Source organism: Prorops nasuta, unplaced genomic scaffold (assembly GCF_024137725.1).
Source record: "Prorops nasuta isolate Cenicafe-Biocafe unplaced genomic scaffold, Cenicafe_Pnas_1.2 PNAS00014, whole genome shotgun sequence".
In the NCBI taxonomy this organism is placed as follows: Eukaryota; Metazoa; Arthropoda; class Insecta; order Hymenoptera; family Bethylidae; genus Prorops; species Prorops nasuta.
In genome coordinates, this window is record NW_027116811.1 from 5,983,292 (window position 1) to 5,998,055 (window position 14,764).

Here is a 14,764-nt window from a genome sequence, read left to right on the forward strand (position 1 = left end):
GCATGAACGTTTTTCTTTCTTAAATACCGGAAGTACGTAATTTCGATAGAATCTGAAAAACGAGGTGTCGCAGCCGCCATGATACTGTATAGGAAATACCATCAATACCAACCGCTAAAAAAAAAATACTATACATTTTTCGGTATTTTGACGCCGACCCCAAATTACACTGGCCCTAACTCTTTGTGCTCTCAGTGCTGCCAACCTTGTAGACGAAAAGCTCCTCTAATGGGTGGTAAAATGTCGCCGTCCCGGCAATAACTGGCCTGGCAACCTGGCATGCATGCAACTGCTTGATAACATAACCTATAAACTTTTGTTTTCAAAGTTCGTCTGCAGCACGAGGCTCTTTTTTCTCATTTTTAAACATGTCAAAGAAAGAGCAAGGTACTATTATTTGAATTAAAATTAATCTTTTTAGTAGTAATATGTTTATGTTAAGATTACAAGAATATTTTTTTTATTTTCACAGCTCAGTTAAAAAGGAAAAAGCTATCATGGATATACAAAAAGAAAAAATTTGAAAAAGCAAAATTATTAGAAAAAACTTTAAACAGTAACAGTTCTTCTAATAAAAATGCTAGAATTGTTCTTCGTAATTTATCTTTTAAGGTGAAAGAGGATGATATTAGTAAACTGTATCAGCCATATGGGCAAATAGAAGAGGTCAATTTATTAAGGCATCCTGATGGAACATCCATGGGATGTTGTTTTGTCCAGTTTAAGGAAGTCCCAGATGCATCTAAAGCTATTTACAATACAAATAAAAAAGAATTTTTTGGTTTGTTTTCTTTTAATAATTTTAATTTTTATGTTAAGGTAGTACTGTTGGTACTGTAAAGTGGATATATATAGTGTTAGTCAGAAGGTTTTTGTATAATTGAATAAAATAGGATTTATTTTATATAATTTGATAATTAATTATAGAATATTGACAAAAAGTCAGAAACAATAGAAAACAGCATAGTTGAATAAAAAAATAGCAGCATTCATTGCAAGATTATCACCCAATTTAACTTCTCTTTGTTTATTGTTAGTTTGAACCGCTGAATAAATTTTATTTTCAGGTTGATTTTCACTTATTCTGAATCTTTTTAATTGCTGAATTATACTCTATAATTTCAGCAAGTAAAATATTTTAATTTACCTACAGGGTAGAAAGCAATTTATTTATTAGATTTAACTCCATCTTTCATTTTAGCAAAAACCAATTTATAAGTATATTTATTATGTATTAAGACCATTTTTGCTTAGTGAAATTGTGGAGTATACTTCAGTGATTAAAAAGAGTCCCTGAGAAAATTAAAATCGAGTTAAAATTAAAATTTTTTTAATGGTTTAAACTAACAACAAATAAAGAGAAGTTAAAATGGGTAATAATACAAAAATAAATGCTAATATTGCTGTCCACTGTGCTAGGCTCTATTATTTTCAATTTTTTGTCAAATTTTTATAATTATCAAATTATATAAAATATAAATCCAATTTTATACAATTGTAAAGATTGTCTTAATACGGTATGTATAGTGACAGTACTACCTTAAAGTAACTACCGGATATAATTTTATTTTTTTTTTATAGGCCGAGCTATTATTGCTGACTGGGCTATCCCAAAATCTAAGTTTGTTCAAAAATTACAACAAGTAAATAGTTCAGAAGGTCAATCAACCAATGAAATAAAACCACCTGTTGATAGTACGATAAATGAAGTAGAGGTTAAGGAGGAAACAAATGTCACTGCTGAAAGTAAATCTGACAATTCTGCTTTAACAAAAAAAAAATTAAAAGCGGGTTCCATCAAGAAAAGAGGTAGAATAGTTATAAGAAATTTACCCTATAAAATCACAGAGGATAAATTGAAAGAAACTTTTAGTAAGTATGGGGAAGTGGAGGAAATTAAGTTTTTAACTAAAGAAGATGGAAAATTAATGGGTGTTGCTTTTTTGCAATTTTCACGAGTTCAAAGTGCAACTAAAGCTATTCACTACACTAATTTACAACAGCTTGAAGGCAGAACAATAGTAGTAGATTGGGCTGTTCCCAAGAAAAAATTTGTTGCTAAGAATTCTGTGAAAACAGAAACAGATTCTAATGATGTTAAACCTGTAATTGATTTGGAGGAAGAAGTAGATAATAAGGATAATACTTTAAATGATATAAAAGTCGAAAAGGAAATAGAGGAAGATGGAAGTGAGGAAAGCTTACTTGATGAACATTTGGAAGAAGAGAAATTTGACAATGAAGAAAGTGAAGATGAAAAGAGTCAAATAAAATTTAGTAGATCAAGAGATAATGCAGACAATAAGAACAGACCCAGCGATGTGAACGAGGGTCGAACAGTCTTTTTAAAGAATGTTCCTTTTTCAGTAAAAAATGATGAATTAAAAGAATATGTAGAAAAATTTGGTCCTGTTTTTTACGCCCTAGTTTGCATGGATCCTCTTACAGAACATTCCAGAGGTACTGCATTTGTTAAATTTAGAAATGTTCAAGATGCTGAGAAAATGTTACATGCAGGTTCAGAGCTTAAAATGCATGATCAAATTATTGAAGCTTGCAAGGCTCTTGAGAAAAAAGATCTGGATGATATCCACAGTAATAAAAAACAAAAGGTCAAGGATTCTCGAAATTTATATCTTGTAAAGGAAGGTGTAGTTTTTGCCGGTAGTCCTGCAGCCAGAGACGTTTCGGCAGCAGATATGTCTAAACGTCTTCAGTTAGAAAATTGGAAATCTCAGATACTAAAGAATTTAAATATGTTTGTATCTAGAGTTAGATTAGTTGTTCATAACTTACCACCTACAGTGGATGATACTAGGCTTAGACAAATATTTAAAAAACACAGTGGATCAAAAGCTGTAATCAGAGAAGCAAGGGTAATGAGAGATTTAAAAAATCTGGATGAGCACGGTGTTGCAAAATCCAAGGAATATGGATTTGTGACTTTTACAACCCTGGAGGATGCTCTTCATGCTCTCAGGAGTATAAATAATAATCCTAACGTTTTTTCTAAACATAGGAGGCCTATAGTCGGATTTTCCGTAGAGAACAGGGTAATGGTAAAGGCAAAGGAGAGAAGAGTACAAAAAAGTCGAGAGAAAAATCCTCTCTGGCAGGATAGAAATTTGAAGAGAAAAGGAGAGGACAAAACTGGAGATAGAGTTCCTTCTAAGGTACAGAAATTGAGAAAGGAAGATGACAATTCTTCGTTCGCCGGTACTACCGGAAAACCTGGTGAGAAAAAATTAAGAAGCAAATCCAAATTGAAAGCTCAAGCTGAGTTACACAGTAAAGTCAGGAAGGAGAGGAAGCAGAAGACAGTGAAGAAATTTGAGAGAGTAAAGGGACAGATCTCGGAAAAAGTAGTAGCGGATATACCAGAGAGTACTGTTAAAGTCAAAAAAGTAAGTATAACATAAAATTTGTTAATTATTTTATTTTACAAATACTAACAAGCTTCTCTTCTTCAGATTACAAAGCGTGCCCAAAAATTGAAGGAGGACACTGATTTTGGAAAACTCGTAAATAATTATAAGAGTAAATTAGCAGAATATGGACAAACTAGAACTAAATGGTTTGAAAATTAATTTATAAGAAATAAATTTAATCGTAAATCTTTATACAATGCAAAAATTATTTAAAACATATTAAAACCTACGAGACGTAATCTCTTAATTTCTTTCAACAAATCGCAGCTTCAGAGGACCATTTGGTGTGTACATAGGATTTATATAGTAGTCCAGATTTTCGTAATGATACTCTAATTTGTACGATTGAATAATCTGAGAAAAATTATTATTAATTAATTACAACATATATTTGTATTTTCTATGCCGAAAAAGCTTATTATAATTACCCTGGCTATAACAATGGCTATTTCTAATTCGGCAAACCTTCTGCCAAGGCACATTCGTCTGCCATAACCGAACGGTAGGGAGGCAAATGCATGTCGAGGAGCATTATGGTCGCACAGCCATCTTTCTGGCAAGAACTCCCCACTCTTAGGAAAATACTTGTCGGTATTGCTAATTACATAGTGTTGAAACACGACTTGCACCTGCACAATTGCGTAATTGCTAATATTGAATATTGATCGTTGAAACAACTAGAACATTATGGGTACCGGAAAGGAGTTCAGGCGGAGATATTATTGACCAATTGCATGTGAATGTAAAGTTGCTTTTTTTCGAGCCAGGAATTTCAAATACTTACACCACTGGGTACCCGATACCCGCTGATCACCGTGTCCTTCGTCATACAGCGTCCATTACCAATTACAACAGGAAACATCCTGCGTAAAAAAAGATATGAATTTTCAATCCAAAAAGAAAAAAGTTCTATTACAAAAAAAATTCGTTTTTTTAGCAAAGAATTTTAGAATGTTTACAAAAGCAGTTAGAACTCCTCGATACTAGTTTTAGTAGTGAATTGTTAATTTTATGGCAAATATTAATATACCTCAGAGTTTCCTTGATACAAGCTCTGAGGTAACGAAGGTGATCGAGATGGTGGGCTTGGAGGCTCTCATCGATCTTTGGAAGATTTTTCGATAATTCTTCATAGAGAACTTGCTGTTTATCCGGATGCTGAGCAAGCTGATACAGAACCGAGGCTACGGAACTCGATGTCTGAAAATTATTCTCCTTGCTTGAAACATCATAGCAATAATTTTACCTAAAGGATAATTTTCTCTCACCGTGTCGATTCCAACTAAGAATAGATCTAAGGCCAAGACAGAAGCTAATTTTGTATCCTTCTCTTGTAAAAGAATTCTCTCCAGTAGAGACAATTCTTCATTGTTGGATAGGTCCTTGACTCTGGATAATGCCAAGCTCGTGTATTTCGTGGCAAAGCTGGCATTAAAGGAAATCAATAAAATGTAGATAAATTTTTGTAAAAAAAATGTGAATTTCTTATGAGATTTTCGACCAACCTAAAAATAGTATCCAAAGCGTTGACATAATCGTTCCAGGTAGGCGTGTTAAAAAACCTCCAGAATGGTAATTTAAGCTCCAGTACCCCAACATTCTTGAAAAATACTATCACTGCGTCAATTAATTCCTGGGTTTCGACATGAGCGTCGTCATCCAGGCAGCCCAATCGCACATCTAGGGCAACCCTAGCTATCGCTGTTGCAACAAAACAGACAATTAGATACAATTTAGACAAGAATAATAATATTTTCACTATTCTATTAGGAATAAAAATAATATGAACTAACATTCCAACGACCACTTGTGAATTTCGTTGAGGAAGTTGGCTGGCACCTCTTTGTTCTCGTCACGTATTTTTGATACCCTGAAAGTCGAAAAATCGTCAGCTTTTAACTACTGGAGAGTGAAAGCCGAGAACGAAATAAACATAATTCTTTCTAAGAAAAGACGGAGAATGTAAGAGCTGTGAGATTTATGGATTATTGCTGTGAGGAATTTCAGTTAGAACATGGGACTTTATAATAATCGTCGACATCCGATTTCCTTATGAAATATCGAAAGGACCTTTTCAAAAATGCTGAGCTAGCCTCGTCTATGGCACCAGTGTACATTCTAGCTGTTCGTGGTTGTAACATGACCTGTTGTACTTTGCTACGAAAAGTGTACCAGCTTTCCCCATGCCTATAATCAAATAATAGAAACTTTTAGCAGCTGTCCGGATAGCTAATTAGTCCAATTATCGTCCAAAGACTGCAAGACTCGAACAGAGTCGATGGACCATCCTTGGATCTCGTGTTTTTCATAATTCAACAATAATAATCCATAATCACACTGCAATGACTCCTGCGCAATCCTCGAAGAAGTCTTTCCGGAGAACGTGCTTGTAATAATTGAGGGAAGGCATGGAAGGCCTAAATGGCATTTTTTCTTCCTGCCTGAAAATCTTTTCTATCTCATCAGCGTCGTAGACGAACACCATATCTGGTCTGCCCAATAAACCTGACATCTTCACTATGTCTCCGTACTGACGGTGTAGTCTTCGCGATAATTTATCAATGCTCTGAATCTCAAAGTCACCTAAAAACATATGATCGTTGAAATATTTGTCTTCGTTGGATAGAAATAAAGCAAGTGAACCAAAAATTGCTTTTTCTTTCTAAAGAAAATAAAATTAAAAATGGCGTCATACCAATATAAGGGATAAATCTCCAAGTATTGCCCAGGAGAGGAATGGGATTGGGTCCAGGAATTTCCGAATACGGTCTGCAGCGTGAAAATTCCTCCTCGACTTCCACTTCCGGTCTGACTAGAGTCGCGAGCGTCCGGCTCCAACGAGTCTCCGCCGCCAAGTACTTGAGCCATGCCCTGCTCAGCATCTTCGAGCCTGCATTAATTTTAAAGAGCCATTAGAAAAATGAAAAAAACAGAGTTTCTCTTTTTCCAGAAATTGAAAGTTCTAGCGCAGAGAGCTAGATCTCAGAGGTGATATAATTTTTCTCGGACTTTGGTCCTTTTGCCAGAGTGATCGCAGAATAACGAACGTCGAGAAAAACCGGCAGTTTGCCTCGCTCAAGCGTGGCCCGTAAATCGGTTGTTTAGCAAGAAGCTGTTTTCGCCGTAGCCTTTTACGATCGTTTCACGAATCGCTACAATTTGCTTTAGGCACGTGGCGGATTTCTGTGCGTTTCTCTGGGAGCGTAATAGATACCGTATAAGTCCCACGTAGGGGAACCAGCCCCGTAATAATTACACCAGGAGACATTCGTTCAAAACGTACAATTTTCCATTTAACGCACTTGTGTGCAACGATCAATGGCCCCATTTTCAAAATTCTCAATCGCTCGTATATACGACTAGAAACGGTATCTGAAAACGCTAGATACTTTTACAACTGTATCTCAACACTGGGCTGAGAGCCTATCTTTAGGAATGCGTTTCGAAAATCTCTGTATTAATTCAGAGGCCGGTGCGAGACATTTCGGTAGTATCAAAATAATTCCTAAAACCCATTTTATTTTTTCGTCGAATCATCACAATCTATGCATCATTGTGATCGTATTCCGCACAAAATTTCGTAACACTACGCAAATTCGGTATCTTAATTACAATCATTCCTATTTTTAGCGAATACAATGAAATGAAAAGTATCCACCAGTTTGTATTTTTAGCCCAAATTAAAATCATTTTTTTTTTTAACAAAAATTAGTTGTTTGAATCCTTGTATTATTCAAGTATTTTCTGATATAAAATCATGAAATAATTGTTCAAAGCACGAAGAGTTCATAAAATGATTTCATTTTGGTTGAGAAATATAAGCTTGTGGATCTTTTGGAAAAAAATTGTAGCTTTTTACGAAAAGCAAAGATTTACCCTACGTGCCGATAGAAATAGTACTTGTTTGTAGATCACTAATCGTTTTATCGAATTATAATGATGGTTACTCACTGCTGGGGGAGAGTTTGATGACTTTTTGTATCGGCACTGAGTTTTTCTATCGACACCGAGAGTGACTACACTAGAACAATGGTAAATGAAGAGAAAGGTAGCCCGTGTTGTTACGCAGGCAAGTTCGAGGCGCACTGTACTTCAAGAAACTGACAGATCGAAATTAACTTTTAGTTTCCCGCCGTTGCCTTGTATGAAGTACGCGCGGACCCAAAAGTGGGGGGTTTCCTAGTGTAAATGACACCAACGCTGTACAAACAATGATCTAACACCTTTAGGCAATTTTATCGCCCATTTATCAAAAATCTCAATTTCAAATGGGCAAACGTCACGCTCCCATTGTGCTTGGAAAGCTAACAAAAACGTCTTTCTAACTTTTCCTTTTGGATCTATACCATCTATCGATCGACGATTTATCATAAATACATGATAGTGTTATTACGCAAATAATAACTTTTATTTTTTAACACTTATACTGGTCATACATCGAAATGGTATCTCTTATAAAAATTGCATTTGGACGAAAATAGATAAGCTATTTTCTCGATAATCCTTAATAAATGATAAGTATCGTATTACCATAGTTTTAAATTTAAATAATTAAAACAGAAATAAAAAAGTCGATTTTATAAAATAATATTAATAAACATTAATACTTTAAAAACTGAAATATCCTTTAAAAAAAATATTATTTATAATAATAATAATAATCGAGTCATATATATGTATATATATAAATATAATTAAACACAGTCCGGTAATAAAAATACTGTAGGGTGATCAGCGGTTTTTTTCCATAGTGCCGTGGAACGACAAATCAGAGAAATCGATATTGGAACGATCGGAAAATCCAGAATCTGCAACGCTGGTTCTGTCAGCCCCGAAGAAGGCACTGCTGGAATTTTTCTTATAAGTGGCGCCCCATGTCGGATTCCTGGGGGTATCGCAACCAGGAGATAAAACAGATCTGCTGATAGAACTGGATTGGCTAGATGTTAGGTAACTGTTGGCGTTGGAGATTCCACTGCTGTTCAAATTCAGCTTTGTCTCATCGAGGCTGGATTTATCGGAAATCGGTATCCAATATACATCGCGCTTGTTGAAGGTCGAACCCGCGGGCTCTCTGGTCAAGCTCAGCTTCTTCTTGGCTTTGTAGACTGGTTCATTGCCGGACATGATGGTTTTGTCGGTCAAACCGGAAGTATTGAAGCTTAGCTCCATTTGTTTCACGAGATTCTTCACCCGACCACTCTCCATTTTAGCCGGTGAAGTTTTGTTCATTTCCGGGCTGCGTTTCCCGTCGATCTGACGAATCATATCCTGCACGAAATTCCTACGACGACTATCCACCTCCTTCAATTTCCGGTTTATGGCATCGTGCAGGAGACGTCGGGTGGACGATATGTACTCGTGGTAATTTCCACGATCTTTCGGACTCTCTCTGTCCCTCTTCTCCTTCAAGCACAAATCCTGCATCTGACGTCGAGTATACGCAATTTTCTGGTTGGTACGAGCATTGTACATTCTTACTGGATTTATATCAGTGGTGCTGGTGAAATCTTTGTACTTGCGTCGCGGATTTGGCCGGTCAAGGCTACTCTCATTAGAGCTGGTAGCATCGTCCAATAACCAGCAAGGATTAGGTGCTTTGTCCTTGACGAAAGGAGTGGAAGCTGCTCTAAGCTCGAATTTATACTTCTCGGGTGTTTCCACCTTGTTTCTATTGACCTCCAATTTAGGCTTCTTCTTCGCTGTCGATGTTCTCCAGGAGTTCAGAGGAATTTTGTACGACAGATCCTCGATGGAATCACAGGCTAGAGAGCTGAGGAACGGTGATTCCGGTTTCGGTGTCGGTGCCACTGGTAACATTATATTGATGTTTTGTATTTTCCTGGATGGGGACACTTTCGGAAACGTAGCGCTGATTACTTTTTTCTTGCAACCGGTTGATTTATTCGGTCGTGACTGATGAATACTCTTCTGTTCGCTCTTCTCTGTACTAGAACCTCCTAATTGTTCTATTTCTCTAGTTATTCTTGATATTTCTAAAAGAGGTGAGTGAAAGAATTAGTAAGTACGTTATTGCGAATTCTACAAGTGAACTAATAACAACACTATTTTGTATTACCTGAATAGACAGACGTGTCAATACTCTCTCTGGAGGTATTTGTTTTTATTTTGAAGGACTTCCTCCAAGGTGCTGCTCGTGATTCGATAGGCGTGGTATTGGTCAAAATTTTTGGTGGCTTCGAACGCATCTTCAGGAACCATTCTGGTACTGAGAGCTTCTCTAGTGAACGCTTTACCCTTAACTCCGCATCCATCGGTGTCCGTTTCTAAATGAAAACCCAAATATTAGAAAAAAAAGCACTAGGCGTCGTTAAATCTTAAGTATAGAGTGGGGGAACCGTTTGCTAAATCTATTCACTTATGTTTTCCTGTATTAACAGTCGAGAAACTTACGGATGGAGTGTTGCTCGTCCAAGAAAACTTTGACGAGCTTATCATTTTTTTCTTATTTTGTTTCACGATACAAACACAAAATAATTCTCGAGGATAGACAAGCAAATTTTCATACAATCGATGCGAACACTTTGACGATTCGGGGTAAACTGTCAGGTATAGCGAGACCGTTAAGAAAATTCGGGGCTATAATAAATCCGGCGCCAGAAAGTCCAATCGGGAGAATTTGCCAGTTTTCAACCAATCGCAATACGCCCCAAGGGCTTCAAGCTTATTGCTGGGTCAGATTTTCCCCCTGTAATGAAATTTAACAATGCACGCACCAACATGCGATGCAAATGGAAAATTTGTCAACCGTACAGAATACAGTATTACTCTAAAACTTTTTTCTTCCCTCAATTTAGCCATTGATCGGAATAAAATTAATTCGTATGAGATAAGGGATATTACGAACGCGTGAATTACAGTAATTCAAGTATATCGCTCCGGCAAAAACCAGTTTCATTTTTAATCGAGTTCCAAACATGATCCGTAATACCAAATGAGTGATCTAATTTTACCAAGCGAGCAAGAAAAAATAGAAAAACTAGTTAGTTCACTTTTCTTTAGTACATAGCAAAGTCGATGGAGCGAAAATAATTTTTAATAAGGAAACTTGCAATTTTCAAATGCGAATAGCTAATGAACGTGAATATTAGGGGAAGGTATGCCAGGTATGAGAAACCCTCATTATCGCCAATGAGCGTTCCCGAGTACCTATGCATATAGCAGAGCGCGGGACTAAAATTGGAGTCTACTCGAGTAATTAATTAACATAGTTTCGTAAGGAGCATGAAAATAATTGCGATGGAAAAGGCGTAGATTTGAAAATGCTTTGAATAACAATGGGATAAGTTTGATGGGTATGGGGAGAAGAGAAAAGTTGAGTATCTGGTAGTGGGGAGACTCGGGCACGGCGACCTTCTTTCTCCATTCCACGAGCAGCAAATGGCTCTTCGTTCGTTAAGTCAAGGTAGGCTCCGCTTTCTTTTCTCTCCTCTTCCCCCCACCTCTGCTGTCTTAAACAGCGACAGGCAACACTTCAGTGAGACTCATCCTCATTGAGTACCTGACCGATACCCAGAATGGGCTTACAGTTAAGTCGCCTTTTATTAAATCCCCTTTTGTCTTTCAATGCATTTACGCATAATTTTGATCCTGTGCGTGTTGTTTCGTGTCCTGTGAATCCATTTATGTGTACGTGCCTGGCCAGTCCTTTATAACTGAACTGCAGGATAAATAACGTTCTGCAGCTTTCCTCGTTGGGTTATTTCCTTCGCTAGCAATTGATCCCTTTTCTCCTCCCATAAATCCCGGTGCGTTTATTCGTCTACTTTGGCAATTTGGAGGGGGGCAGGCACGTTTACCTGAAAAATTTATATAACATAAGGCTTACTTGGCTATTACTATCAGTATAATGGTAGAAATACGTTTATTGGCAAAGCTTTTTATTTTAATGAAATTCTTGTGGTAGGAAACGCCTGTGCGGTTGTCAGAATACAAACCAATTGCGGTTGCTACGGTCATTTTTGGAACGTCAACAATTTTCCACAGCTGCAACGGCAGCACCAACATCAACCACTGCGGAGACAGCAACATCGACCTGTACCAGGCCTTACCACGAGGTTCCTGGTCCAAAACCAACACCAATATTTGGTAACACATGGAGACTGTTCCCAGTTATCGGACAGTACACTATTTCTGATACAGCAAAAATCTCTCAGCTTTTTTATCAAGATTATGGTAAAATCGTAAGATTGTCCGGTCTCATTGGTAGGCCAGACCTCTTATTTGTGTATGATGCTGACGAAATAGAGAAAATCTATCGGAACGAAGGACCAACGCCCTTCAGGCCTTCTATGCCTTGCCTTGTTCACTATAAGGCCAAAGTACGCAAAGACTTCTTTGGACAACTTCCTGGAGTAGTAGGAGTGTCAGGACCATTTACTCTGCAATTAAAAAAAAAATAAATATCAAAGAAACTATATTTGTATATTTTAATTTTAGTCACGGAGAACCATGGAGGGAATTTCGTACTCGGGTACAGAAACCTGTTCTGCAGCCGAAAACCGTAAGGAAGTATATTACACCTATAGAAGTGGTCACAAATGATTTTGTATCCAGGTAAAAATTTAGCTATAGATAAATACCTTTCAAATTATAATTTTTATACAATCTTGTAGAATGCTGGAGATTAAGAACGATGAAAATGAGATGCCTGCAGATTTTGATAACGAGATTCACAAATGGGCTCTCGAATGTAAATCTTATCATTTGCAATAATTTAAATAATCGTACGACGACTGGTTGATGATAATAAAATTTTGTTTAGGTATCGGACGTGTAGCTTTGGACGTAAGATTGGGATGTCTGGGTGAAAATTTAAAGGCTGACTCTGAGCCACAGAGAATTATCGACGCTGCAAAATTTGCTTTGAGAAACGTGGCTGTCCTTGAACTAAAAGCTCCCTATTGGAGATACGTGCCAACGCCCCTTTGGTCCAGATACGTTCGTAACATGAATTACTTCATCGAGTAAGTTAAAATTTCCTGTAAAAAAAAATAAAGATTCAATTACAACAATTTATACGATGAATCTTACATATTTTATTACCATTGTAGAATATGTATGAAGCACATAGATGCAGCTATGGAGAGATTAAAGCAAAAACCAGAGGTAGACGAGTCTGATATGTCCCTGGTAGAGAGAATTTTAGATAAGGAAAAAAATCCAAAAATGGCCTACATTCTTGCCTTGGACCTGATTTTAGTTGGCATTGATACAGTAAGGAACATTTTTAAAAATAATATACCAGGATTAAAATTAATTTGTGCCAATCCAGAAACCTTAGATAGAATGACGATTCTCGGAAGAAAACTTTTTTAATATTTTTTAATATCGCCAATATTTTTCTAGTTGCATTAAAACCTATTTGAGCGTAATTACGTTAGACCAACAACGTACAAAAAATATTATGCAAATCCTTAAGTATGCATAATGTCAAAAATAGTGTAGAATAATTGTTTATTGCTATTGCAATAAACAATAAAAAAAAATAATTATTTTTTTGTATTATTTATATTTACCTAGTTACATAACAATATATCTAGGCTACTTACAGTTTTATATAACTAGATAAATATCAATACAAAAAGAATTCATTAGTTCTTTATCATCTATTACAATATCAATAAATAATTATTGTACAATATATGTAATATTATTCATATTTAACAAGTTAAATAATATTTTCCATAGGTTATTGACATAACGTAATTACGTTTAGCAAATTTTAATGTAATTTGACAAATATTCACAATATGAAGAAAAGTTATTAAATTGGTTGTATCATTATTATTATATCTACAAAATTACCAAGCTGCAAAACAGTTTACGCATACCTTTGGCCGAAACATATTGTTATATAACTAAGAAAATATTGAGATCGTTAAAAAATGATGAAAGTTTTCTTCTGATTATCAGCCTTTTCATTAAAGATTTCCGGATTTGCATGAATTAATCTCAATCCTTATATTTCGGAAAGTTCAATCTCAGCAAAGGATCTTAATTGATACTATAGATATCTATGGCAGTCTGCTCAATTCTGTACCAATTATCCACGAGATTAGAGGAACAGGAAAAAATTTATGAAGAATTAGTTACAATCTTGCCAGATCCTTCAACACCATTGACCATGCAGCATCTGGATAAAGCTGTCTATATGAAAGCTTTCGTTCGTGAAGTTTTTAGGTATTAATATATCTAATTGATTATTCTTTAAATCAGCTTTGATAAAATGCAACGAATTTTTTTCCAGGGTTTACTCCACTGTCATTGGGAATGGGAGAACTCTTCAACAAGATACAGTCATATGCGGATATGAAATACCTAAAGGGGTATAATTGAAATGAATAATTTGTTAAATACATAGAGAGTTAACATGGCAATATTACTAGGTTCAAGTGGTATTTCCAACTTTGGTAACGGGGAATATGGAGGATTACGTGGAGGATGCCAAGACATTCAAGCCCTCGCGGTGGCTTAAAGAGGCTTCCGATCAAAAGCTTCATCCATTTGCATCACTTCCCTACGGATATGGAGCCCGTATGTGCTTAGGCAGAAGATTCGCCGATCTCGAGATTCAAGTTCTCTTAGCGAAGGTAAATTTATCGTTTAAAATAGTCTTTCGAGAAAAATGAACAAATATTTTTGTAGCTAATACGTTCGTACAAATTGGAATATCATCATAAACCTCTCAAATATAAAGTGACGTTTATGTATGCCCCGGATGGAGAATTAAAGTTTAAGTTAATCAGAAGATGAAGAATAGTATGAGCAGCACATTCTACAAATAATACCAAAGGCACGGATAACCGGGATACGTTTAATGATTTAAAATTGAGTATTGTAAATAGAGTTAAGTTTGTATCTGAATTATTTACTAAATGAATTAATAAATCATACGTCCAATGAATGGAATTTGTATATTGTAAATATAGATATGTTTTTATCTAAATTATTCACTAAATAAATGAATTGATGGCAAATGATAAAGTTGAGTCGTTTTAGTTGGGCAAGAGAGGGGATGTGGGGGAAGCAAAAAGCCTGGCGGATGATTACAACGAGTGGAAGAGGTTCCGCGAGACAGAAAGAGAGAGAGAGAGAGAGAGGGTTGACCGGGAGCGGCAGGGACATTATCGATTGAAGCCTCTCCACCGTTTCGTGCCAATCTACCCCCAGCGTGTACGGGGCAGTAACAGGTGTTGCTTTGCAGCAGCGTACTCTTGCAAAATCAATGGCGAACAGACTCAAAAGGGTTCCCCACTGCTGTGCTGTAGCCTCTATTTACACCTGAACTGCGCAGGATTTTTCATCCACTTGCC

At 36.3% G+C, this 14,764-nt stretch overlaps 3 protein-coding genes across 3 annotated transcripts; 2 read left to right on the top strand and 1 right to left on the bottom strand.

Annotated features, from left to right (window-relative positions):
• The first annotated feature begins 135 nt into the window (after positions 1 to 135).
• On the top strand, positions 136 to 3,714 carry LOC136778429 (RNA-binding protein 28). Its single transcript, XM_066735255.1, has 4 exons — positions 136 to 387; positions 473 to 781; positions 1,582 to 3,404; positions 3,471 to 3,714. The coding sequence occupies exons 1-4, from the start codon at positions 369 to 371 to the stop codon at positions 3,585 to 3,587; spliced, it is 2,268 nt and encodes a 755-aa protein (XP_066591352.1). The 5' UTR covers positions 136 to 368; the 3' UTR covers positions 3,588 to 3,714.
• On the bottom strand, positions 3,664 to 6,193 carry LOC136778434 (probable cytochrome P450 49a1). Its single transcript, XM_066735267.1, has 10 exons — positions 6,124 to 6,193; positions 5,765 to 6,011; positions 5,499 to 5,615; positions 5,222 to 5,298; positions 4,934 to 5,129; positions 4,697 to 4,853; positions 4,459 to 4,628; positions 4,213 to 4,291; positions 3,857 to 4,057; positions 3,664 to 3,782 (listed from the first exon to the last, which is right to left on the bottom strand). The coding sequence occupies exons 2-10, from the start codon at positions 5,938 to 5,940 to the stop codon at positions 3,672 to 3,674; spliced, it is 1,284 nt and encodes a 427-aa protein (XP_066591364.1). The 5' UTR covers positions 5,941 to 6,011; positions 6,124 to 6,193; the 3' UTR covers positions 3,664 to 3,671.
• Positions 6,194 to 9,274: 3,081 nt separating this feature from the next.
• Cyp301a1 (Probable cytochrome P450 301a1, mitochondrial) lies at positions 9,275 to 14,761 on the top strand. Its single transcript, XM_066735821.1, has 11 exons — positions 9,275 to 9,294; positions 9,598 to 9,654; positions 11,356 to 11,814; positions 11,889 to 12,005; positions 12,065 to 12,141; positions 12,214 to 12,415; positions 12,503 to 12,665; positions 13,462 to 13,631; positions 13,699 to 13,777; positions 13,838 to 14,041; positions 14,097 to 14,761. Exons 1-11 carry the CDS (start codon positions 9,275 to 9,277, stop codon positions 14,202 to 14,204), a joined length of 1,656 nt encoding a protein of 551 aa, XP_066591918.1. The 3' UTR covers positions 14,205 to 14,761.
• The last annotated feature ends 3 nt before the right edge of the window (positions 14,762 to 14,764 follow it).

Excerpts from the sequence above, each read along its gene's own strand:
- LOC136778434 (XM_066735267.1), bottom strand. The coding sequence starts at position 5,940 with ATGTCAGGTTTATTGGGCAGACCAGATATGGTGTTCGTCTACGACGCT. Across the intron at positions 5,130-5,221 it reads TCACAAGTGGTCGTTGGAAT|CGATAGCTAGGGTTGCCCTA; the intron begins GTTAGTTCATAT and ends TTGTTGCAACAG. Across the intron at positions 4,629-4,696 it reads TCTTAGTTGGAATCGACACG|ACATCGAGTTCCGTAGCCTC; the intron begins GTGAGAGAAAAT and ends AATAATTTTCAG.
- Cyp301a1 (XM_066735821.1), top strand. The coding sequence starts at position 9,275 with ATGGGGACACTTTCGGAAAC. Across the intron at positions 9,295-9,597 it reads ATGGGGACACTTTCGGAAAC|GCGTGGTATTGGTCAAAATT; the intron begins GTAGCGCTGATT and ends GTGATTCGATAG. Across the intron at positions 12,142-12,213 it reads TCACAAATGGGCTCTCGAAT|GTATCGGACGTGTAGCTTTG; the intron begins GTAAATCTTATC and ends AATTTTGTTTAG.
- LOC136778429 (XM_066735255.1), top strand. Across the intron at positions 782-1,581 it reads AAATAAAAAAGAATTTTTTG|GCCGAGCTATTATTGCTGAC; the intron begins GTTTGTTTTCTT and ends TTTTTTTTATAG. Across the intron at positions 3,405-3,470 it reads GTACTGTTAAAGTCAAAAAA|ATTACAAAGCGTGCCCAAAA; the intron begins GTAAGTATAACA and ends TCTCTTCTTCAG.